Here is a 21,149-nt window from a genome sequence, read left to right as displayed (position 1 = left end):
TAGCAGCCAGCATTACAAAGGAACATACCAAATAACTGTCCGGGAACACTTCAATACACAAGAAGCTGATTTTGCAGCCTACATGGAGACAACCGACGAATACTTGCAAAATAAAAGCAGTTGGGGCAACATTTGATATTCCACCGTTTAGTTAATAAAACTGAACAATTCCAAAGTTTCCGGATATTTTAAAATATATAAATAAATATAAAACAGTGCATTATGTCCGATACTGAGAAAAGTATACCGGAAGGTTGGGAAGTGCGCAAAAGTCGTTCAACCGGTAAGATATATGAAACAACAAGATATGTGATTTACAATACATACATATTTATATGCATCGGGATTTAATTATAATTTCAGGATTGACATACTACCTAAATATTTATACAAAAGAATCACAATGGGATTTGCCAACTGAACCTGCAAAAAAAGAGACAGCGGGTCCAACTGAGGTGCGTTGCTCCCATCTTCTTGTCAAGCATAAAGGCAGTCGACGGCCTAGTTCATGGCGTGAAGAGAATATAACGCGCACAAAGGAAGAAGCACGTGTGATTTTGGAAGACTATCGCAAACAAATTGAAGTCGGCGATGCTACTCTTGCTGGCCTTGCCACCAAATATTCAGACTGTAGTTCAGCTAAGCGGGGAGGTGACTTAGGACCATTCGGAAAAGGTATATATTTACATAGATATGCTAAAAAATTTAAGCACACCGTGCAACCTGCAATCGTTATACCGGTTCTGATAAGAGGACTTATGCTTGCCGAGCAGCGCATGCGGATATTTTTATCATTTTTGTATCAAAATAACATTAAAAAAGTTGGAAAACTGTAATTCCAAACTATATTGACCCAGCGTGTTAATGGGTTGAGAATAATTCCTGAAGGACGTTGAAATCCATAAATCTGCCAAAAGTGAAGTGTTGACGTCTTCGACTTGCGAAGAGTAAATGGAAATTGTTTCCAAGCAGTCGGCTTGGTACCATAACGTGTTAGTACCGAAGTGTACCAATTCAATTCAATTTCTTAAACCTTTAACAATGTCTTTGTGGTTATGACGTAATATGATCAGGGAATGAAAACCAACCTTTTAAGAAATGGAGACTTTCGAAAAGTATGGCTCACATGTTTCATTAATTCGGTTCACCATTCCCCAGCTATTGGGCGCTTTCAGAGAACACTATTTTTGTTGATACGTTGCAAACGTGTTTCAGGCTATTGTATGTATGTAGGTATTATGCCCGGTTTTTCCCGGTGCGAGTTCAAAACGCAGTGCCACTTTGTTCGATAACATACAATTTTGCTGCGCATCTTAGCTTATGCGGCCGAAGTGGTAGGGTTAAATTCTAGTCAACTTTAACCGTAGTTTAAACTAGCATAAGTGATAGAAATTTTAATTTAAACGGCGAGTTGAGCCAACTTCCAAATGAAATATAGCATTTTCAGGTCAAATGAAACTTTTTTCAAGTTAAATGAAACTTTTCATTTCAAATAAACCTTTTTTCATTTAAATGAAACTTTTTTCATTTTAAATGAAACTTTTTTCATTTCAAATGAAACTTTTTTCATTTCAAATGAAACTTTTCAAGTCAAATGAAACCATACTACTAAGGTAATTGTCAGGATATATTTATATCGTACTTTATAACGCTATTTATCAAATTTTTCTTTAAGACAACTATTTCTAATTAGCCACATTGAAGGCAAAATTTTTGCTTAAATTTTCTTTGTGAATTTAAGCTGCAGTTAAAGTCGGCTTAGTTTAACCATGCCTTTTGATCGTTTCAATTTTTTAAGTAAAGTAGCAGGGTTATACGCTAGGCAACTTATAAAATACAGTTTAACCACCCACTGAAAATAAGCACCTATATTTTTTACTTGTATCTACTCATATATAAAACACATTCTTCTCCTACATATACTTTGTTAATAACTTAGGAATAAAGCAACGTAGAGAACAAAGAGAAGGAACCAAACAGCATGAGCGTATTTCCTATTCACTGCCTGACACCAACTAACACATCGGTTGAATCCTCTGTATTATATATGCTTTTCTCTTTGACCAACGTCTTACCAAACAACATAGAACGATAACAAGGTATTGAGAGAAACATTACTTTTACCAACTATATAGTAGAGCATGTGGACTGTGGAGAGATCTTTTTTAACTATGCTGAAAAACATAACCGTAAAAAGTGATCTTTTCTACTCTATGGCGCAGTTACATTGCACCTCAGTTGTTTGGGCCTTTGAAAAAATATATATTTGTTTTTATTCCATTATATTGTATTTTAATGTAATACTTAGAATATATATATTAGAATGGGTCGATTTATTAACCAATATCGCGCCATCGATTTTTCGATAGGATTTAGGGTCAGGAAAAAAAGTTTCACGTATACCCAAAAAAATAATTTTCGAGCTTGCGAAATTTCATTTTTTTTTACTTTTTTTTACTTTGATTTTTAAGGGTTTTTTCATGACCTACTAAAAAAATTTTCGGAGATTAAGTTTTCTTTAAACTATTCTGATCTATTTCGTTGTAGTGCGAATAAAACAAAGTTTATTCCACCTTACGGCCCAAGGTTTCACCAAATTTCCTTGGCATCATCATGGGCGTAATATTTTTAGATGTGGCGGTTCACAAAATTACAAATGAATAAATAAATAAATGTAAGGCGCGATAACCTCCTTGATTTTTCCCTACAAATTGGCCGGACGGGACCTACATGTTTTATGCCGACTCCGAACGGCATCTGCAAGGCAGATGAGTTTTCACTGAGAGCTTTTCATGGCAGAAATACAATCGGAGCGCTTGCCAGACACTGCCGAGAGGCGACCCCGCTTAGAAAAATTTTCTTCTAATTGAAAAATCTTATTTCTAAAATTTTGATGTTGCTTTGCCCGGGAGTTGAACCCAGGGCATACGGCGTGATAGGCGGAGCACGCTACCATCACACCACGGTGGCCGCCAATTACAAATGAAACATAAATAAAATTTACAAAAATTACACCATTAATTACATAGAAAATCGGTACCATCGATTTGTGGTACACTTTGTCACATTAAACACTATGAACACTATAAAATTTTCATTTGATTGTATAATTTTCATGTATACCAACGTTTTTAGCGGACGTTTTTGGGTCGGACAGGGTATACATATAAGAGTAGATACAAGTAAAAAATATAGGTGCTTATTTTCAGTGGGTGGTTAAACTGTAGTATATAAGTTGCCCAGCGTATAACCCTGCTACTTTATCTATTAAAAAATTGAAACGATCAAAAGGCAAGGTTAAACTAAGCCGACCTTAACTGCAGCTTAAATTCACAAAGAAAATTTAAGCAAAAATGTTGCCTTCAATGTGGCTAATTAGAAATAGTTGTCTTAAAGAAAAATTTGATAAATAGCGTTATAAAGTACGATATAAATATATCTTGACAATTACCTTAGTAGTATGGTTTCATTTGACTTGAAAAAAGTTTCATTTGAAATGAAACAAGTTTCATTAAAATGAAAAAAGTTTCATTTAAAATGAAAAAAAGGTTCATTTGAAATGAAAAAAAGTTTCATTTGACTTGAAAAAAGTTTCAGTTGAAATGACAAAAAATTTCATTTAAAATGAAAAAAGTTTCATTTGACCTGAAAATGCTATAACTATCCTTGAATTTTAACTAAAAGGGCTTCTTAAATAATTTTTTACACTTCACCATAATAACCAACACTTTAATTTTATTCATAACTAACACGTTGAGCAAATGAAACGATCAATCGTTGAATGATAATTTTCTGAACACACAGTTGAGTAATTTTGATCCACTCAACCGTTGCGATTTTACAATTACTGATCATAAATTTATTTCACTACGTGTCTATTCGGTTAACTGAAGGTTCTTTGACATTTTAATGTGTTGTTTATGAATACAATTCTTCCTCTGGAACCTATTTTTTTTATTTCCTTGATACCTATCTTTGTCATTTAAGTAAGTTAAGTGAATTACAAAAACAGATATCGCTCCTTTAGGAGCATAGGGTAAAATTGAGTTCTCTCCACCTAGTTCTGTTATGGGCTAGTCTCTTAACCTCTCTGCATGATCCTTCCGACCTGGGTTGGAAAAACTATATATTGCGCTGGCAACCGTTTGAGAGGGTTGCCCTACACAACCCCTTGAATAAATTTGGTATTTTAGTCGCCTCCTATGACAGGTCTACCACGCAGGGGTTTTTCAGTTCGATATTATTTGAAAGCGCGTTTTTTAGTTTTTTTTTTTAACTATATTCAGGTGACGGAAATATGTTTGCAACGTATCAACGGAAAGAGTTTTCGCTGAAAGCGCCCATTGTATCGCTGATTATTTTCAACTCAGAGTTAGCTTCTCATGAAGGGTTAAATTCGTACATTTTTGACAAATTTTAAAACTGGTGTGTTTCGAGTGGGCCCAAGAAACGCTAAGGATATACTCCCATACTTGCCATTCAGCTAGAAGCTCAAGTACTATTTTGAGCATTTTAATTCGAAAATTTTTCTTATTTTACTTTTCCGGGATCATCCACGTTCTCATATCATGCATATACGATCCATAATAAAGATTCTAGTTTATAATTCAATACCCATTCCTGATTCAATTTTCAATCAAGTGCCGATATTATTGTAAATGCGTTAATTATCGCCCATCTTTATGTAATTAAGCTAATGCAATTCTTCTTGTTTCAGGACAAATGCAAAAAGCATTCGAGGACGCAGCATTTAGCTTGAAAGTTGGGCAAATGTCTAAAATAGTCGACACAGACTCGGGATTACATATTATTTTACGAACAGAATAAATTAAACTTGATTCGTACTGCTACTTTGTACTCGTTTGAAATATTTAAGTTAAATCGTATTTGAAAATTGAATAATTATTTATTTTTTCTTTTTAATTTATCTGCATTTGTAAATGTTACAATATTAACTCGCTTTATTACACCTATGTAGTTAACTGAATAATAATTCTAATACATATTGTCGCGAAAAAATAAAAAAAGCTGATTAAAACAAAACGAATTATATTAAAAATATATGTATATTTATTCAAAGCTCCAATTTTTCAAGCAACAGTTTTTGTCCTGCTGCAGTTCCTCTTTTTAACTCTCCATTCAAAGGCTTCAGTAATTCTTTAAGTGTTAATTTGGTAACATCAGCGTTTTGTTCAAAAATGTTGAGCAGTATGAAGCAGGCACGATTTACATTAATCCAATTTTTGAGCTGGAAAATGAAACATGTCGTGGTGATAAAGCTTTATTTTTGTTAAAAAGATAATTTCAAATTGCAACAATTCTCTGCCTTACAGTGTTATTACTAAGCTTTGTTAGAATTGTAGAGCCGAATGTTTGTGCTCCACTATTTTGCTCTAGACGATCTTTATCATTTTTGATAATCTTTTTTAATACAATATGCAGACCAGATTCCTCAATGCCACTTATTGTTACAACATCCACTTGCCCGTGCTAAAGAACATTGTATAAAATAATCGATTTTTTTTTTTAAGTATTTACTTCTCTGGTTTCAACTGTCTCATCGTCTGATGACTCGTTTTCATTTTCAGCGTCTAGCGTGGTAGAAGCCAAACGTTTTTGATTTTTCACTTTTGTTGCATCTGTAATTATTTTCTCAACATCGTGTACGATTTTATTTCCTTTGGGTTTTCCTACTTCCTCTTCCACCATTACAGTCCATTCTGGATCGACAATAACATCAGCTAGAGCTATAGTAGCTTTCTTAAAATGCTGTTGACTTACTGTAGTTGGTTTTAATAGAAACATGAAACATGTTAAAGCAAAGTATGTGATAAAGCATTAAAAACCTAGAAATCATAATAAAACTTAATAATCTCAGAGTTTGCTTAACTCTCTCTCTCTCATCTCCGCACACGGCTGAAGAGTGGAATATTTCAGTATTTGGTTCAAGAATGTAAAAATTATTACGAACTTTGTCCCAAGAGTATAATTTTTAGTCAGAAAATGAGTTAAAAATAGCCACCTACAAATTTTCTAATTTACTTACATTTTTTCAATATCTCAGCGGTGACAAGACCAATATGCCGATTTGACAACCAAAATTTAGGATGTTCGGTAATAGCAGTGCACAAAGATTCTTCAATTTGCTCAAATATTTCCTTACGTCTCACTTCCTTATCCTTTTTGCTATATTGCAACCCAGTTTCAATAAACGCAATGAAGCTGGGATGAAAACAACTGGTATCTCCAGGCGCTACCAACCATTCAATAATTCGACGTCCCCATTGATTCGACATTAAAGTTTCTAATTCTGGTTTTAAAGTGTCGTATATAGCTTTCTTAGTTGCTTTTGTATCATCTAAGGAGTTAATTAGAGCTAATAAAAAGGCGTGGCCGTGCTCATGTGTACTTATTTTCACCAAGTGTTCTTTAATTGTTTTTATTATAGCCTGCAAGTGTTCAATTAACATTGTGTATGAAACGGAAATAAATTCAAAACGCAAATATACACTAATTATCAAGTATTCAATGATTCTAATTGTGTATTTTGCATTTCGAACTTTTCTTAATAATACATACACGTCGATTTTTTGGTGATGATTTATAGAAACAAATTGTTGCAGCTTGTGTGCCATCTTTTGTGGTTAACATGAGTGGTACTAGTGGAGCGAATGCGCTTACAGTTTCCTCTATCTTATCGTCTTCACATTCAGCTAAATATTCCAAAATAACAGCATGGACAAGAGAATTGTCAACCAATTGCTTGTTAGCCAAATGATCAAGATTCGATTTAACTGCACCCAAAATTGAACGTTTCATATTAAGCGTCTCTTTATATGTATCAGCAAGTGTTTTCACATTTTCATCTTTTGAACTACGATATAATTCTCCATAAAATTCTTGTCGTAAATAACTGCGCTGTTTTTGACTGGCAACTGTATGATAGGCATGATCAAGAATTTTGCTTGCTATATTATGACCAGCTAAACGTACAACATTGCCCATAAAACCATCAACAAGTTTTGATTTGATTGTCGGTGAACCATATTTGAACATACGCAAGACGCAAAAGTGTGAATACTTGGATATAGACATTTCAACTACCAGTGGTAATAGTTTCTAAGAGCATATAAGATACAATAAAGGAATATAAGATATACATATATTGTGGATAAAATACAATAAGGATTAACTGATTGGTGCCACCAGAGTGGACCTTTATCACAATCCCTCAACATCTACATCCCTCCTGCCACCTGCTGCTCCAGTGGATACCGCCCTAACATCAGCGCCTTACTCACTGGCAATAATCGCATTATTTTAGGCGACTTCAATGCCCATCACGATCTATGGCATTCAAACTTGCAGTCAGACAGTAGGGGTGAGATGTTGGCGGATCAAATAGAAGAAACGACGGTCTGCACAATAAACGGAGATGCCCCCACACGTATGTTAGGAAGCTGTCACAGCTCGCCGGATATATCTATCGTGAGCGCAGGACTCGTAAACTGCGTCAACTGGCAGCCGATGGTAACATTGGCTTCCGACCACCTGCCTATGCTTATTTCGCTCGAGCGTACCGCCGACTTCATTGTCACAGAAAAACGCACTTTCATTAAACTTTAAAAAAGGAAAGTGGGACGAATACAAATCCTTTACAGACAACCGCTTTGCTGCCCTCCAAATCCCGACTGATGCTCGCCAAGGGGAGCGTGCTTTCCGCAAGGTCATTGAATCCGCCTCGGTTCGCTTGTTGTTGTTGTAGCAATGTTCAAATGTAGCAAATTGTCATCAATATCCTCTAACGGGAGTCAACAAGGGTGGACAATAATGAAAGGGGCGTTAGAGGCGTTGGCTCCACATCAGGGAGAGAAATGAGATGCTGACCAAACAGTTCCTGTTGAATACCCAGAAACCTGGGCATCCCAACAGACATCTGATTGATGAACCAGCACCGCCTAGGGGCTTAAGGAGTCATCTCCGTAAGCATTTTGAGGAAATACGGCACCTGAGAACCCAGCCGTATGAAGTGAAAAAACACAAGCAGGTCCTTGGTGAACTCCATAAACAGGCGTCGGACCTTTATGCCGGGAATTGCCCGGTGAATCCAGTTCTTAACGAAAATTATCCAAAACTTGCGGAAGAGGAACGCATACTCCCCAGGGAAACGCGTGTCACTCTTGCTCAACTTCGTTCTGGATACTGTAACAGGTTAAACTCTTACCTATCCAGAATCAACCCCGACATACAAAATGTATGCCCCGCTTGCAATGTGTCCCCACATGACACCAACCATCTCTTCAATTATAATGTGGAACCAACGCCTCTAACACCCCTTTCCTTATGGTCCACCCCTGTTGAAACGGCAAGTTTCCTTGGACTCCCGTTTGAGGATATTGATGACAATTTGTGATCGGTCGCGGCTATTAGGTGGGGCGAGCATTGCTACAACAACAAGAGATGGTTGGGCCCCAGCGGGTTAGGGGGTCAGAATATTCCCGCGGTAGGTATGCCTGTCGTAAGAGGCGACTAAAATACCAGATTCAAGGGGCTGTGTAGCGCAACCCTTCAGGTTGCCAGCGCAATATATAGCTTCTCCAAACCCAATTGTCAACCTCACCTATCCGTGGCGAATCCTGTTTCACTAAAAGACGAGGCTCTGGCGACCCCAAGCTCCTCATGGAACTTGGGGGTGGGGAGGGAGGGAATGGCCTGAAGGTTTAATGTGGTCACATAAATCGTTCCAGAAATGGTCGGGCTAGCACCTTAATGGTGCTGTGGTACCGGAGCGTACCGGATCTGTATCCGGCAAAGGACCATTACATCGATAACACTCCCCAAAGCCTTCGGGGAGTAGCCTTATCGCTACAACAACAACAACAACAAGATGGTTGGTGTCATGTGGGGACACATTGCAAGCGGGGCATACATTTTGTATGTCGGGGTTGATTCTGGATATGTAAGAGTTTAACCTGTTACAGTATCCATATCGAAGTTGAGCTAGAGTGACTCGTGTTTCCCTGGGGAGTATGCGTTCCTCTTCCGCAAGTTTTGGGTACTGTTCCCTGAGTACTGGATTCACCGGGTAATTCCCGACATAAAGGTCTGACGCCTGTTTGTGGAGTTCACCAAGGACCTGCTTGTGTTTTTTTTTTTTGCTATCAAAAGCAATGGCGATATGAAACGTATGTGGAAGTGTCTAAAAGACCTCGTCGAGCTTAATGATGTTAAAAAACATATCACTAAAATTGTAATTAACGGTGAATGCCTGGAAAACGAATATGATATAGCTAATGCTCTAAATAACTTTATTGTTGAAATTAATGATAGCATCGAAGAAATTGTAAATGGGGATGAAATAAGCGCAAATCATAGTAATCCATTTGAAACATTTAAATTTACTGACATTGTAGTGGACGATATTATTATTATCACAAAATCACTTAAAAACAAATATGGCGGCGACAAGCTTTTATCCGAGGGTGTCGTTAAAAATGCCGTGACATATACTGCTAATTTCTACAAAGACATAATTAACGAATCCTTAAACAGCGGTATTGTACCTAGTTACTGGAAATTTTCAACAATAATACCTGTTGAAAAAGTAAAAAATACAATGAAACCTGAGGAACCACGTCCAATTAACACGTTACCTACAGATGAAAAAATTATGGAGACAGTGGTGAAGGATCAACTTGTGGCATACTTAGAGAAGCACAATGTGATTATCCCAGAACAATCGGGATTCAGGAAGAGCCATTCTTGTGAAACAGCGTTGAATATGGTAATTGCAGATTGGAAAGAAGACATGGCGGACAAAAAATTTACGGTGTCTGTCTTCTTGGATTTAAAACGGGCTTTTGAAACTGTCGATAGATCTGAGCTATTGGACGTTATGTTTAAAATTGGTATAAGAGGAAAGGCGTTGGAATGGTTCCGGAGTTATTTGGGTGACAGAAAACAGAGAACGATAATTGGAAAGGAGGTTTCATCAGTGGTGGATGTTAACATTGGTTTACCACAAGGCTCGGTCTTGGCGCCAAAAAAGATGCTTAAAATGTTGTAAAATACATCTATTTGCGGATGATGCATTGCTTATCATAAGTGAAAAATATGCAGAATGTGCCATGCTGAAAGTACAAGAAGACCTGGACTCGCTATACAAATGGTTATGCCTTAGAAAACTGAAATTAAATGTCGAAAAAACTAAGTTCATGATATTTTGTAAAAACACTAATATCATAAGTAACAATTGTTTAAATAATATTACGCTGAAGGTAAAAAACATGGAAATCCAAAGAGTAGACCAAATTAAGTATTTAGGAGTTTTTATTGATGATAATCTAAATTTTGGAGAGCATGTAACTTATCTGGAAAGGAAAATTGCACAGAAAATAGGCTTCATGTATAGAACATGTAAACATATCAATCAAAGTCATAAAATATTGGTATATCGTTCAATTATTGAACCACACTTTATTTATTGTCCTACGAACTGAGTTCGCCAAAAGGTCTCTTGAATATTTAGGGTATAAAATGTATAATGAGTTACCTTCTGATGTGAAAGACTGTGAAAATATTAGTAAGTTCAAAGAAAAATTGTTTTTATATTGTACGTCACTAAATGTGACATGAGAATTTATGTTTAATCTCTTATTTTAACCTAAACTAGGTCTTAAAGACCGTAATAATAAATAAATAAAAAAAATAATAAAAAATACGGTCAACCATGGCACGTTACTGCAAGACTTGGAAGGGTCTACCCTTCCCCACATGTCTTAAAAGGTGGACCGCAAATTATCTGGGTGGTCGGCAGGCATCGGTGCAATTCAGAAACGAAACATCAAAGCCAAGAAGAATTAAACAAGGGGTGGTGTCATATCCCCAATTTTGTTTAATTTTTACATATAAAAACTACCTTCGCCACCGGATGACTGCACAATAATGGCCACAGGCCCGGGCCCACAGATCGATGGGCTTTGCAACAGAATAAACGGCTACCTCCCTGATTTCTCCAGTTTTTTCGCCTCGCGAAACCTGGCATTATCACCGACTAAATCATCCGCGACCTTATTTACAACTTGGACGTCCCAAATGTCAACCATTTTGAACATCCACGTCGATGGCACTACGCTACCGACTGTCCTACACCCCAAAATCTTGGGTGTGACGTTTGATCAGGATCTACATTTTGGTGAGCATGCAGCCGCAATTGTACCGAAAATCCAGAGCCGTAATAAAATTCTCAAATCTCTTGCTGGCAGTACTTGGGGAAAAGATAAAGAAACGCTCATTACTACTTACAAAGCAATTGGCCAGCAGATTTCATGCTACGCGTCTCCTATATGGTCGCCAAACCTTAAAACTACTCACTGAAAGAAGCTACAGGTCTGCCAAATACTGCTCTCATAATCGCAACGGGCTGTCTTCTTATGTCCCCAGAGCAGCATCTACATAATGAGGCGCTTATACTCCCCATAAGAGAGAGAAATGAGATGCTAACCAAACAGTTCCTGTTGAATACCCAGAAACCTGGGCATCCCAACAGGTATCTGATTGATGAGCCAACACCGCCTAGGGGCTTAAGGAGTCATCTCCGTATGAGGAAATACGGCACCTGAGAACTCAGCCGTATGAAGCCAAAAAACACAAGCAGTTTCTCAGTGAACTCCACAAACAGGCGTCGGTCCTTTATGCCAGGAATTGCCCGGTGAATCCAGTACTCAAAGAACAGTACGCAAACTTGCGGAAGAGGAGCGCACACTCCTCAGGGAAACACGAGTAACTCTAGCTCAACTTCGATCTGGATACCGTAACAGGTTAAACCCTTACCTATCCAGAAACAATTAAATCTAACTTTGATGATGCCAATGTAGGTTTGGCTGGCTCTCATTCGCGCTCGGGACTTTGTGATCAGATTGATTTTGGCTCCCTCATTATCTCAGAGGTTGATGTTCGCAATGCTATGCTTTCCCTTAAACCCTCGCTAAGTTGTGACACTGATGGCCTTTACGCCTTTGTACTGAAGCACTGTAGTTTAACTCTCTGCGCTCCCATTTGCCATATCTTCAATATATCTCTGTCCTCTGGAACTTTTATCGATAGATGGAAAAGGAGCTCAATTTGTCCTATTTTTAAATCTGGTAATAAAAATGACATCTCTAACTATAGGCCGATTGCCAAACTCACAGTATGCTCAAAGCTTTTCGAAAAAATCATAAAGGAGAAGTTGTCTTTTATCATTAAAAGGGTGATTGACCCGCGTCAACATGGGTTTGTTGCTGGTCGCTCTACTGTCACTAATCTAGGGTCGTTTTCTGATTTCTGTATCTCTGCATTTAAGGATGGCTGCCAGGTTGATACCATATATACCGACTTCTCAAAGGCTTTTGATAAAGTTTCACATCAAATCTTACTATCTAAACTTGAGTATATTGGATTTCACTCTGTATTCTTATCTTGGTTAAAATCGTATCTATCGAACCGGTCTCTATGTGTTGAAATCGAGGGCTGCAAGTCCCTACCTTTTTATGCAACGTCTGGAGTTCCTCAGGGGAGCATTCTCGGGCCTTTGTTGTTTGTGCTTTTTATAAATGATATTGGTTCCTGTTTTTTTTTCGTCCTCTTTCCTTCTATATGCAGATGATTTAAAGTTATTTCATAGAGTTAACGGCGAGTCGGATTCCCTACTCCTACAAAATGACCTAAATAATCTTATTGAATGGTGTAATGACAATAATCTCTTCCTCAATGTGAATAAATGTTTCCACATGTCTTTTACTAAATCATCTAACTTATATTCCACCCTCTACGATATCGCAGGTGCTCGACTGGTTTCGGTTAATGCATTTATTGACTTAGGTGTTGTTTTTGATTCCTCTTTCTCTTTTGTCAATCATATCTCTTATATGCTTCCCAAGCCTTACAGAAACCTTGCCTTTCTTCGTAGATATGCAAAAGACTTTAAGGGTCCTTATACAAGGAAGGCTCTTTTTACCTCTCTCGTTCGACCAAAACTAGAATACGCCTCAATTGTTTGGAGTCCTATCTATAGCTGCTATGCAGCCAGGATTAAAAGGGTTCAAAGAAAATTTACTCGTTTTTGTCTATTTTCACTCAACTTTGACGACCCAATTCCATCCTATCACTCGCGCTGCTTACTCATAAATCTCCAACCTCTCGAATCCAGAAGGATAGAACATCTGCTAATGTTCGTCTATGATCTAATAGTTGGCTCTCTTGATTGCCCAGTTCTCTTAGCGAAGGTGTCATTTAATGTACCTAATCGGAGTCTTCGAACATTTTTTCCATTTTACATGAGTGCTTGCAGGGCTAATTATTGTAATTTTGACCCAATTTTTCGGGCACTAAATGAATTTAATAGACTCTCACGGAGGTTTTTTATTGATTTTTCTTTGTCGAGAAGCATCTTCAAGTCAACTTTGCAAGAGTTCCTATAATCTACTTGCATTATCTTATTTTTTGTTTTCGCTAGTCATGTTACTTATGTACGTTATTCGTTGTGGTTTTCAGTTGATTATTTGTTTAAGTATTTATTTGCTTTTGTATTCTAGTCTGTAAGATTGTTTAATCATAGACTGAATAAATTATACATACATACATACATACATACATACAACCCCGACATACAAAATGTATGCCCGCTTGCAATGTGTCCACACATGACACCAACCATCTCTTTAATTGTAATGTGCAACAACGCCTCTAACACCCTTCTCATTATGGTTCACCCCTGTTGAAACAGCAAGTTTCCTTGAAATCCCGTTAGAGGATATTGATGACAATTTGTGATCGGCCGCACCTCTTGGATGAAGCACTGCTACAACAACAACAACAACAACAACAACAACAACAACAAGCCCTCAACGTGTTGCTTCTCAGCGCACGTAAATTTATTTACCTCTGATAGTTGATCGCGTAAGGATGGAGATGCATATTTCAGCATGCATTGAATGATACGAGCTGTGTCATGAGCCTTTATCAGTTTTTTGATAACATCACCACGATTCAAAACATTATATAACTTTTCCACTAGCTCTGATTTTTTCTCTGTACGGCGACTATTGAAAAAATATTATTATTGCGACTATAATAAAATGGGAGTAATCAGCTAAATCATTCACTTTTTTGCCACTTTACGAAGTATTATTGAACGGTAGGTGAAGAGACTTCCCTCACGGTCTTCTTCAGGCGTTATCAAGCCATTGCAAAATGAATCTTGAAATAATACATTTTACCAAAAGTTTGTACTTTTCGCAAAATCTGTGATTAAACCTTTATGATGATGTGTTGACTCATTTGGCATCAACTTGGTAACTCCAAAGTAACAAAAAAGGAAAGCTAGCCATAAGCGCACTTCCGTGCTATAGTTCATATTTTCTTTACCATTTGAGTTTTTCATAAATCTGCTTTGCTTCCACCGAAATCTCATATGAATCTTTGGCTTGCTTACGTTTGAGTTTCAGTTCCTTTTTCTCTTGTTTAAATTTTCGCCAGTCGGTTTTTTCGCCATCAGCAGAAGCAAGTGTTTTGCCAGTCGCACCATATTTTTTGGCAGTGGCCACGCTTCTATCAAGTTTTCCACTACCAAAAGGTTGGGCGGGAAATTTAATAGTAAATTTTTTAGCGTTTGGCTTTCCCGATTGTTTTCCTGTAAACTTGCCTTTCAATGTTTTCCCCGGCATAGTTGACTTGGGTTTAGCAAAATGGTTGGTATGTTTGCCGCCGACATTTTCGGGATTTTTGTTCATTGGCTTGACTTTCATTGATTTTTCAGGTACTTTTGGCTTGGGTTTACCGAAGTGTTTAGCCTTAGATGGAGCTACCTTGTTCTCTTTGCCTTTGAACTTTCCTGAAGCTTTGCTCGGTTTCCTAATGTCCATTGTTTTACTAGACAAATTAGACTTGGGTTTAACCTCCTTAGTCCTCTTGGTTGGGGATATTTTGCTGCTGACTTTTTCTGAAGTTTTGTTAGTTTTATTTCCATTGAATTTAAAACTTTTCGGTTCATCACTGTTATGTTCCGCTGGCCGTTTCCTACTTTTAATCATTTTTATTATTGAATAGTTTATAGCAAAACAAGTACTCCACGTGTGTTAAACAAAACTTTATTTTTCCCTTTTGACATATAGCAAAAGTTATAAAGAATAAAGATGTTGCATGCGCGAAGTTCAGTGAAAAGCAGCGGAGCTTCACAAAATTCTAGTAGACCACTTTCACCACACCAAAAACTTTAACACATTGTGTTTTGAAACATTGTTTCAGCACACAAAATACACTGATTGGAGTTTTAGACTGTAAAAATTTAAAATCTGAACAGATTAGCTGAATAAAAAGTGTACAAATAATTGTTAAATAATAAATACAGAATGTGGTAGTTTAACAAATTCTGCTGTGGTAAGTAGTGAATGTGACCTACTAGAATTTTGTAAAGCTTGCTTCACACTATTTTTCGTCCCGGCAACATCTCTATCTTAAAATAAATTCTGGTTAAGAAATGGTCTTGCGGCCACCACACATCATTGAGCGCTTTTAGGAAACACCACTGTTGAGCAGTTGTTGAGCGATAACAATTGAGTGGATCAAAAGTACTCGATGTTGCGTTTAAGCGCCAAATACACGACACGAACATTTCCGCGAACATTCCCGTTATGTCATGTTTCTGCGACCTTTTCTGTCGTGTATGGTGGTGTTTGACAGTTCGCGCAAATGTTCGCCAAAAATCAAAATATTTTAATTTTTGGCGAACATTTGCGCGAACTGGTCGTGCGTGTATGGCGAAATAGCTCATAATCGTAGTAATTTCTGAACGGAACAGACGTGCGCGGAAAATAAAATGGACAATAAAAAATTTCTGAGTGAATTTATTGAAATGTATAAATATTTTTTACGCTTAATTGCCACAGCGAGCAATATTGCTGCAGCACAATTTTTGTCCGTATTCATCGCTGTCTGAAAGAGAACTAATGTTCGGCCAAAAGTTCGTATGGTGTATGGCCAAAGCTGCGAACAAGATTGCGGAATGTTCGCGGAAATGTTCGTGTCGTGTATTTGGCGCTTTAAAAAATTATCACTCAACGATTAATTAGCATTTGCGTTCGCTAAAAGCGCCCATTGTCCTTATGCCATATGCGTTAAAAATTAAATTTTGGCATTTCAAAGGACAATTTTTATACAGTGATGAATGCAAACGTCAGAATTTCCCTAATCTATGCGGCCATTATTAATGCTTATTTCTGAGAAAGCTCTGCAAAAAGCAAGGGTAATTCTTTACTTTAGCTCACAAGTGCTACAACTCGTCTAATAATATCTGGAGAGGTGTCAAAAGACGTGTTTTGATCCCAGGACCACGAATCCGAAAGCGGTAATTTCAAATCTGATTTCTGTCAAAAGATATTTCCAAAAAACCGAAGAAGATTTACATTTACATACATAAATATTTCACTATTAAATGTAAATAAATAAATGTAAGGCGGGATAACCTCCGAAGAGATCTAAGGCCGAGCTTCTCTTCCAATTTGCGTCGTGCTCCTCTTGATTTTCCCTACAAATTGGCCGGACGGGACCTACATGTTTTATGCCGACTCCGAACGGCATCTGCAAGGCAGATGAGTTTTCACTGAGAGCTTTTCATGGCAGAAATACACCCGGAGCGCTTGCCAAATACTGCCGAGGGGCGACCCCGCTTAGAAAAATTTTCTTCTAATTGAAAAACTTTATTTCTAAAATTTTTGATGTTGCTTTGCCCGGGAGTTGAACCCAGGGCATACGGTGTGATAGGCGGAGCACGCTACCATCACACCACGGTGGCCGCCACTATTATCCGCTATATTTAATTTAATTTGATTAATCTAATTTATTATTATTATAAATGTTCAATTTTTATAGCTCATGCTATTCATGACTAGCACTGTTAAATAATTTGTCAAAATTGTTGTGCTAGGAACAAATTTTCAAATAAATACATACATACATACATGGCCTCGGAGCGCTCCGAAACCGTGGGTGGGATCCATAGTATTTTTGCGCAGAACACCTTTCTGCATTGGCGGCCTTCGGCCGCTCTTATAAAAAATTACCCTGGGTGGGTCCAACACCAGTTTGGAGACCAAATCTATATCCGCGCAAAACACTTAACCACATGAAAATGTTCAATTTTGTTTGCAAATATATCCGAAAAGAAATAAAATTTCCAATTTCTGCTTTCGGGTTCGTCATCCAACGCGTCTTGACACCCCTCCCGATATTTTTGGACGAGTTTTAGAAGTTGTGAGCTAAGCTAAAAATTACCAAAGAAACAACAAAAACAGCAGAAAATAAAAACCAAAAAATGTTTTTTGGAACTTTTGAAATGAATTTGGACTAACTAAAATCAATATTTAGCGAGTTTTAGTTCCTAGGCATGTGTGTAGTGAACGCGTAGATTAACTATTGTGGAGGTGCAACATAAATACATAGTATTTCATTTGCATTTGAGTATAATACGTATTAAAATTTAGGAGTACTAATTTTATGCGCAGCAATTTCAGAAGAGAAGATAAAGTTTACCGCTTTGCAGTCCATATAAACGAATTCTTTACTTTAGCTCACAACTGCTAAAACTCGTCCAAAAATATCGGGAAAGGTGTCAAAAGACGCGCTTTGGACCCAGGATCACGAATCCGAAAGCAGAAATAGGAAACTATTTCTTTTCGGAGATTATTTGCAACAAAATCGACAATTTTCGTGCGGGTGTTGTAATTTTGATGATTTTGTTGTACCCACAAGAAAAACTGTGGGTAAAAGTGTTTTGCGCGGATATAGTTTTGGTCCCCAAACCGGTGTTAGTCCCACCCAGGACGCAAAAATACTATGGATTCCACCCCCGGTTTCGGAGCGCTCCCGGGCCATTTTTCGGTTTTTTGAAAATATCTTTTCACACAAATAAAATTCCTGGGATTAAGACGCGTCTTTTGACACCTCTCGTGATATTTTCGGACGAGCTTTAGCAGTGAGCTAAAGTAAAGAATTACCCGTATAAAGGTTAAGCGTTAACGAAAATAGATGTAAAAAAAACACAGCTAATATCAATCAAAATGAGGAGTCAGCTGAGATATGGACACCACTTATATTCCTCCGTCTGCTGGTATATATTCCAAAAATACAGCTCTGTAGTTCCATTTCCATTTGAGCTGTTCCGTTCCATTTTCCGCATCATTTCGGTTAACAACGTTGCGTTTGTAAATTTCTGTACTCCTTTTTCGGCGCTTCTGTGTTTTTTACCACAAATTTTCACGGCGTCTTTTCTGTGTGTGGATAATAAAAAATAACTTTGCAAGCAATTTTTGAAGGTTTGATAACCTGATGCAATTATATATAAATAAATTGCAAATGTTTTGTTAATTATTAAGATAAGTATTGTATTGAATTTTGTTATCGTTGGATTTTAGCGGCGTATATTAATACATACTTACAAAATGGGAAGAGTGCATAAGAAGAAAATTGCAGAATATGCGGAATCAGCCGAAAATGAAAACGATCAAGATGAAGAAACTAAAAAGAGCGCCACGGTAGAGTCCAATAGCGATGAATCGGATGGTGAAGGTACAGCTGGTGATGCCGGCGAGGAAGGTGGTGCTGAAGAAGTAAAGAAGAAAAGCATTGTTAGTGATTGAAAAATTTCCGTGGCAAATATAGTTGGTAATGAACTCCATTTTCTATACAGGGTAGCGTCACAGATGAAGATCAACCACAAGAAGAGGGTAGCAGCGGTACAGGAGGCGGTGCTAAGAAAGCTAATAAGCGTAAAGCGGCTCCCGAAAAACTTGCTGATGGCGATGGTAATGATGTGGATAGTGATGATGAGCCATTAAATGGTGGTGGAGCCGGAAGTGCCAAGAAGGGACGCAAGGCTGCTACTGGTGGAAAGCAGAAAGCTGCTGGCAAAAATGGAAAAGCGGGTGGTAAGCGTGGTAAGGGTAAAAAGGCACCTGCTAAGACTGCCGTTGAGGAAGAGGAAGGTGGCGAGGAAGTGTACGAGGTAAGATTTATTAATTAACTTAATTTTAACAATTTTACAAATGTTTTGAGGTTATCTAGTCGTGAACGCTTTTTATTTTCGATTGTTTCGATTAATCGATATCTTATAGCGACGTAGAAACAATTAGGTTACGTTTTCGTTGAAACTTGATAATCGGAAATAACATTAGGGCAATTCGCCTTTTAGGCCAAATATGCATCTCTTGGAATATTCATTCGATATGATCCTGCATTTAGCGCCAAAGGTTTAATATAAAATGTATATTTTCAAACATTCACACGCCCATAAAATGGTTGTGATTTGGTAACGTTTTACAAGAAGGTGCACCACCTACTTTTTATCAAAACTTACCAAAGGTGGTATCAAAAGGCGTTTCTACCTCCGATTTAAGAATCCGAAAGCGGAAAGCAAAAATTTTACTTCTGTCGAAAGCTATTTACAAAAAACTAAAATTACCCCGAGAGGGTCGGAAATACATATGGGGCCCGATCCATAGTTTTTGTTTTTTTTTTTTGCATAGAACAACTCTGCGTTTAGGGTCCTTCCACCGCTATTTAAAAAAATAACCCTGGGTGGGTCCGACACCAGTTTGGGGATCAAAACAATGCGCGAGGAACACCTTTCTGTATTAATGTGTGTGTGTGTACAACAAATCTGTAAAAAACAACAACCACATGCAAATTTCAGCCGAATTTTGCTTAAATTTTTTGACAAACATTTTAATTTTCGCTTTCGGATTCTAAAAACGTAGGTCGATACGCTTCTTTTGATACTACCTTTGATAATTTTTGATAAAAATGCACCGTGTTGTAAGGTAACGTTTTACAAGACAGGGACCACTTAATTGTTACCAAAAATTATCAAAGGATAAGCAAACAATGGGTTCAAGTTTTCAAGTGGTTGTTGTATTTTTCCAGATTCGGTACACACATACTAATGCAGAAAAGTGTTATGCGCGGATTTAATTTTGATCCCCCAGTCCGTGGTGAAACTTGTGTGAAAAAATATATGGATAGAGCCCGATATTTCGGACCCTCTCGGGGTCACTTTGTGGTTTTTTACTTCCTTTATATTAGGTCGGTTGAATGTTTGTCCGCTTTTCATACAAATCTGAAATCGATTTTTTAGTAACTTCTCATTGAGCTACAAACGTGAAACTTTACACATAGGTTAGAACACCGTGAAAATGCAAAAAACGGAAGAAAAAAATCCGTTAGGTGACGCACGGATTTAAATAATTAGATAAGAACTTGGAAATTTAGAATTTTCAGATCGATTTTTAAGTAACTTCTCATTGAGCTACAATCGTGAAACTTTACACATAGTTTAGAACACCGTAACAATGCAACAAACGGGAAAAAATGCGTTAGGTGGCGCACGGATCGAAATAATTAGATAAGAATTTGAAAATTTTCAAACCAGCTTTTAACCCTTTCGTCCCGAGTGGTACACATATGTACCAGCCTCTCTTAATGAACCCTAAAAGTTTTAAAATACAGTAAAAACGGTATACAATTGTACCTTCCGGTAACCTTGAATGTTGATGAAAGTGTGGTTAGTAAATGTTTTCATGCACGTGTTTATGTTGCGGAGCACGCCTTATTTAGTATTATTTAGCAAAAAAAAGTGGTAAACTTGAAGTGTAACTGCAAACTTTCTTAATATTTTGGAGCACAAATCCTATCAGAATAAAGGTATATAAATTTGATGTTGTATCTGATTCGTATTGAAATTGTATTGGGTACTAAAGTTTGTGGTACATATATGTACCAACCGTCGTTTCTGCTGGTACATATATGTACCAACAGATATGTTGACAAAGTCTTTCAATCCCGGACGAAAATGAATTAAGAGGTCGTTGAGCTAAAAGGAGATTGAAAGTATGTCAGATTTTTCTGCGGACTCATCACACGACTACTAACCAAATGAAGATAAAACAGATTCTTCATTTAATGAAAGTGACGACGAAATGGACCTTGAAACTAAAAGTGAGAGTGACCACAACCAAAATAATTTTGAGCAATCTTCCACATCTGAGTCGGCACAGCGGCTTCTGCAGCAGTCTAGAAAATTGTTCACTCAATCTATCTGATAATAATCGAATTATTGA

General features: G+C 37.4%; 3 protein-coding genes across 3 annotated transcripts in view; 2 read left to right on the top strand and 1 right to left on the bottom strand.

The window, feature by feature from the left end:
• The first annotated feature begins 38 nt into the window (after window positions 1–38).
• dod ((peptidyl-prolyl cis/trans isomerase) NIMA-interacting 1 dodo) lies at window positions 39–5,059 on the top strand. The gene is made up of 3 exons (XM_067784395.1): window positions 39–283; window positions 364–675; window positions 4,718–5,059. The coding sequence occupies exons 1-3, from the start codon at window positions 223–225 to the stop codon at window positions 4,825–4,827; spliced, it is 483 nt and encodes a 160-aa protein (XP_067640496.1). The 5' UTR covers window positions 39–222; the 3' UTR covers window positions 4,828–5,059.
• Window positions 4,887–15,162, bottom strand: peng (Pumilio and CPL domain-containing protein penguin). Its single transcript, XM_067784387.1, has 7 exons — window positions 14,407–15,162; window positions 13,922–14,081; window positions 6,580–7,119; window positions 6,047–6,449; window positions 5,539–5,780; window positions 5,332–5,490; window positions 4,887–5,248 (listed from the first exon to the last, which is right to left on the bottom strand). The coding sequence occupies exons 1-7, from the start codon at window positions 15,069–15,071 to the stop codon at window positions 5,075–5,077; spliced, it is 2,343 nt and encodes a 780-aa protein (XP_067640488.1). The 5' UTR covers window positions 15,072–15,162; the 3' UTR covers window positions 4,887–5,074.
• Window positions 15,163–18,207: 3,045 nt separating this feature from the next.
• LOC137250826 (M-phase phosphoprotein 8) overlaps window positions 18,208–21,149 on the top strand; it is a 34,786-nt gene continuing 31,844 nt past the window's right edge. Inside the window, exons 1-3 of the mRNA XM_067784386.1 lie at window positions 18,208–18,350; window positions 18,450–18,662; window positions 18,725–19,039. Coding sequence (XP_067640487.1) covers window positions 18,477–18,662; window positions 18,725–19,039 — 501 coding nt within the window. The 5' untranslated portion in view covers window positions 18,208–18,350; window positions 18,450–18,476. The remainder of the gene's footprint in view (window positions 18,351–18,449; window positions 18,663–18,724; window positions 19,040–21,149) is intronic.

This window comes from Eurosta solidaginis, chromosome 4 (genome assembly GCF_040869045.1).
Source record: "Eurosta solidaginis isolate ZX-2024a chromosome 4, ASM4086904v1, whole genome shotgun sequence".
NCBI lineage: Eukaryota > Metazoa > Arthropoda > Insecta > Diptera > Tephritidae > Eurosta > Eurosta solidaginis.
This window is presented reverse-complemented; position numbering and strand designations above follow the sequence as displayed.

What these genes read in the sequence shown, in the direction of transcription:
- peng (XM_067784387.1), bottom strand. Translation starts at nt 15,071, where the DNA reads ATGATTAAAAGTAGGAAACGGCCAGCGGAACATAACAGTGATGAACCG. An exon ending in CGCTGAGATATTGAAAAAAT is followed by an intron (nt 5,781 to 6,046) that starts GTAAGTAAATTA and finishes AACCAACTACAG; the next exon opens with TAAGTCAACAGCATTTTAAG. An exon ending in CAAAGCTTAGTAATAACACT is followed by an intron (nt 5,249 to 5,331) that starts GTAAGGCAGAGA and finishes TTCATTTTCCAG; the next exon opens with CTCAAAAATTGGATTAATGT.
- dod (XM_067784395.1), top strand. Translation starts at nt 223, where the DNA reads ATGTCCGATACTGAGAAAAGTATACCGGAAGGTTGGGAAGTGCGCAAA. An exon ending in GCGCAAAAGTCGTTCAACCG is followed by an intron (nt 284 to 363) that starts GTAAGATATATG and finishes TTATAATTTCAG; the next exon opens with GATTGACATACTACCTAAAT. An exon ending in CTTAGGACCATTCGGAAAAG is followed by an intron (nt 676 to 4,717) that starts GTATATATTTAC and finishes TTCTTGTTTCAG; the next exon opens with GACAAATGCAAAAAGCATTC.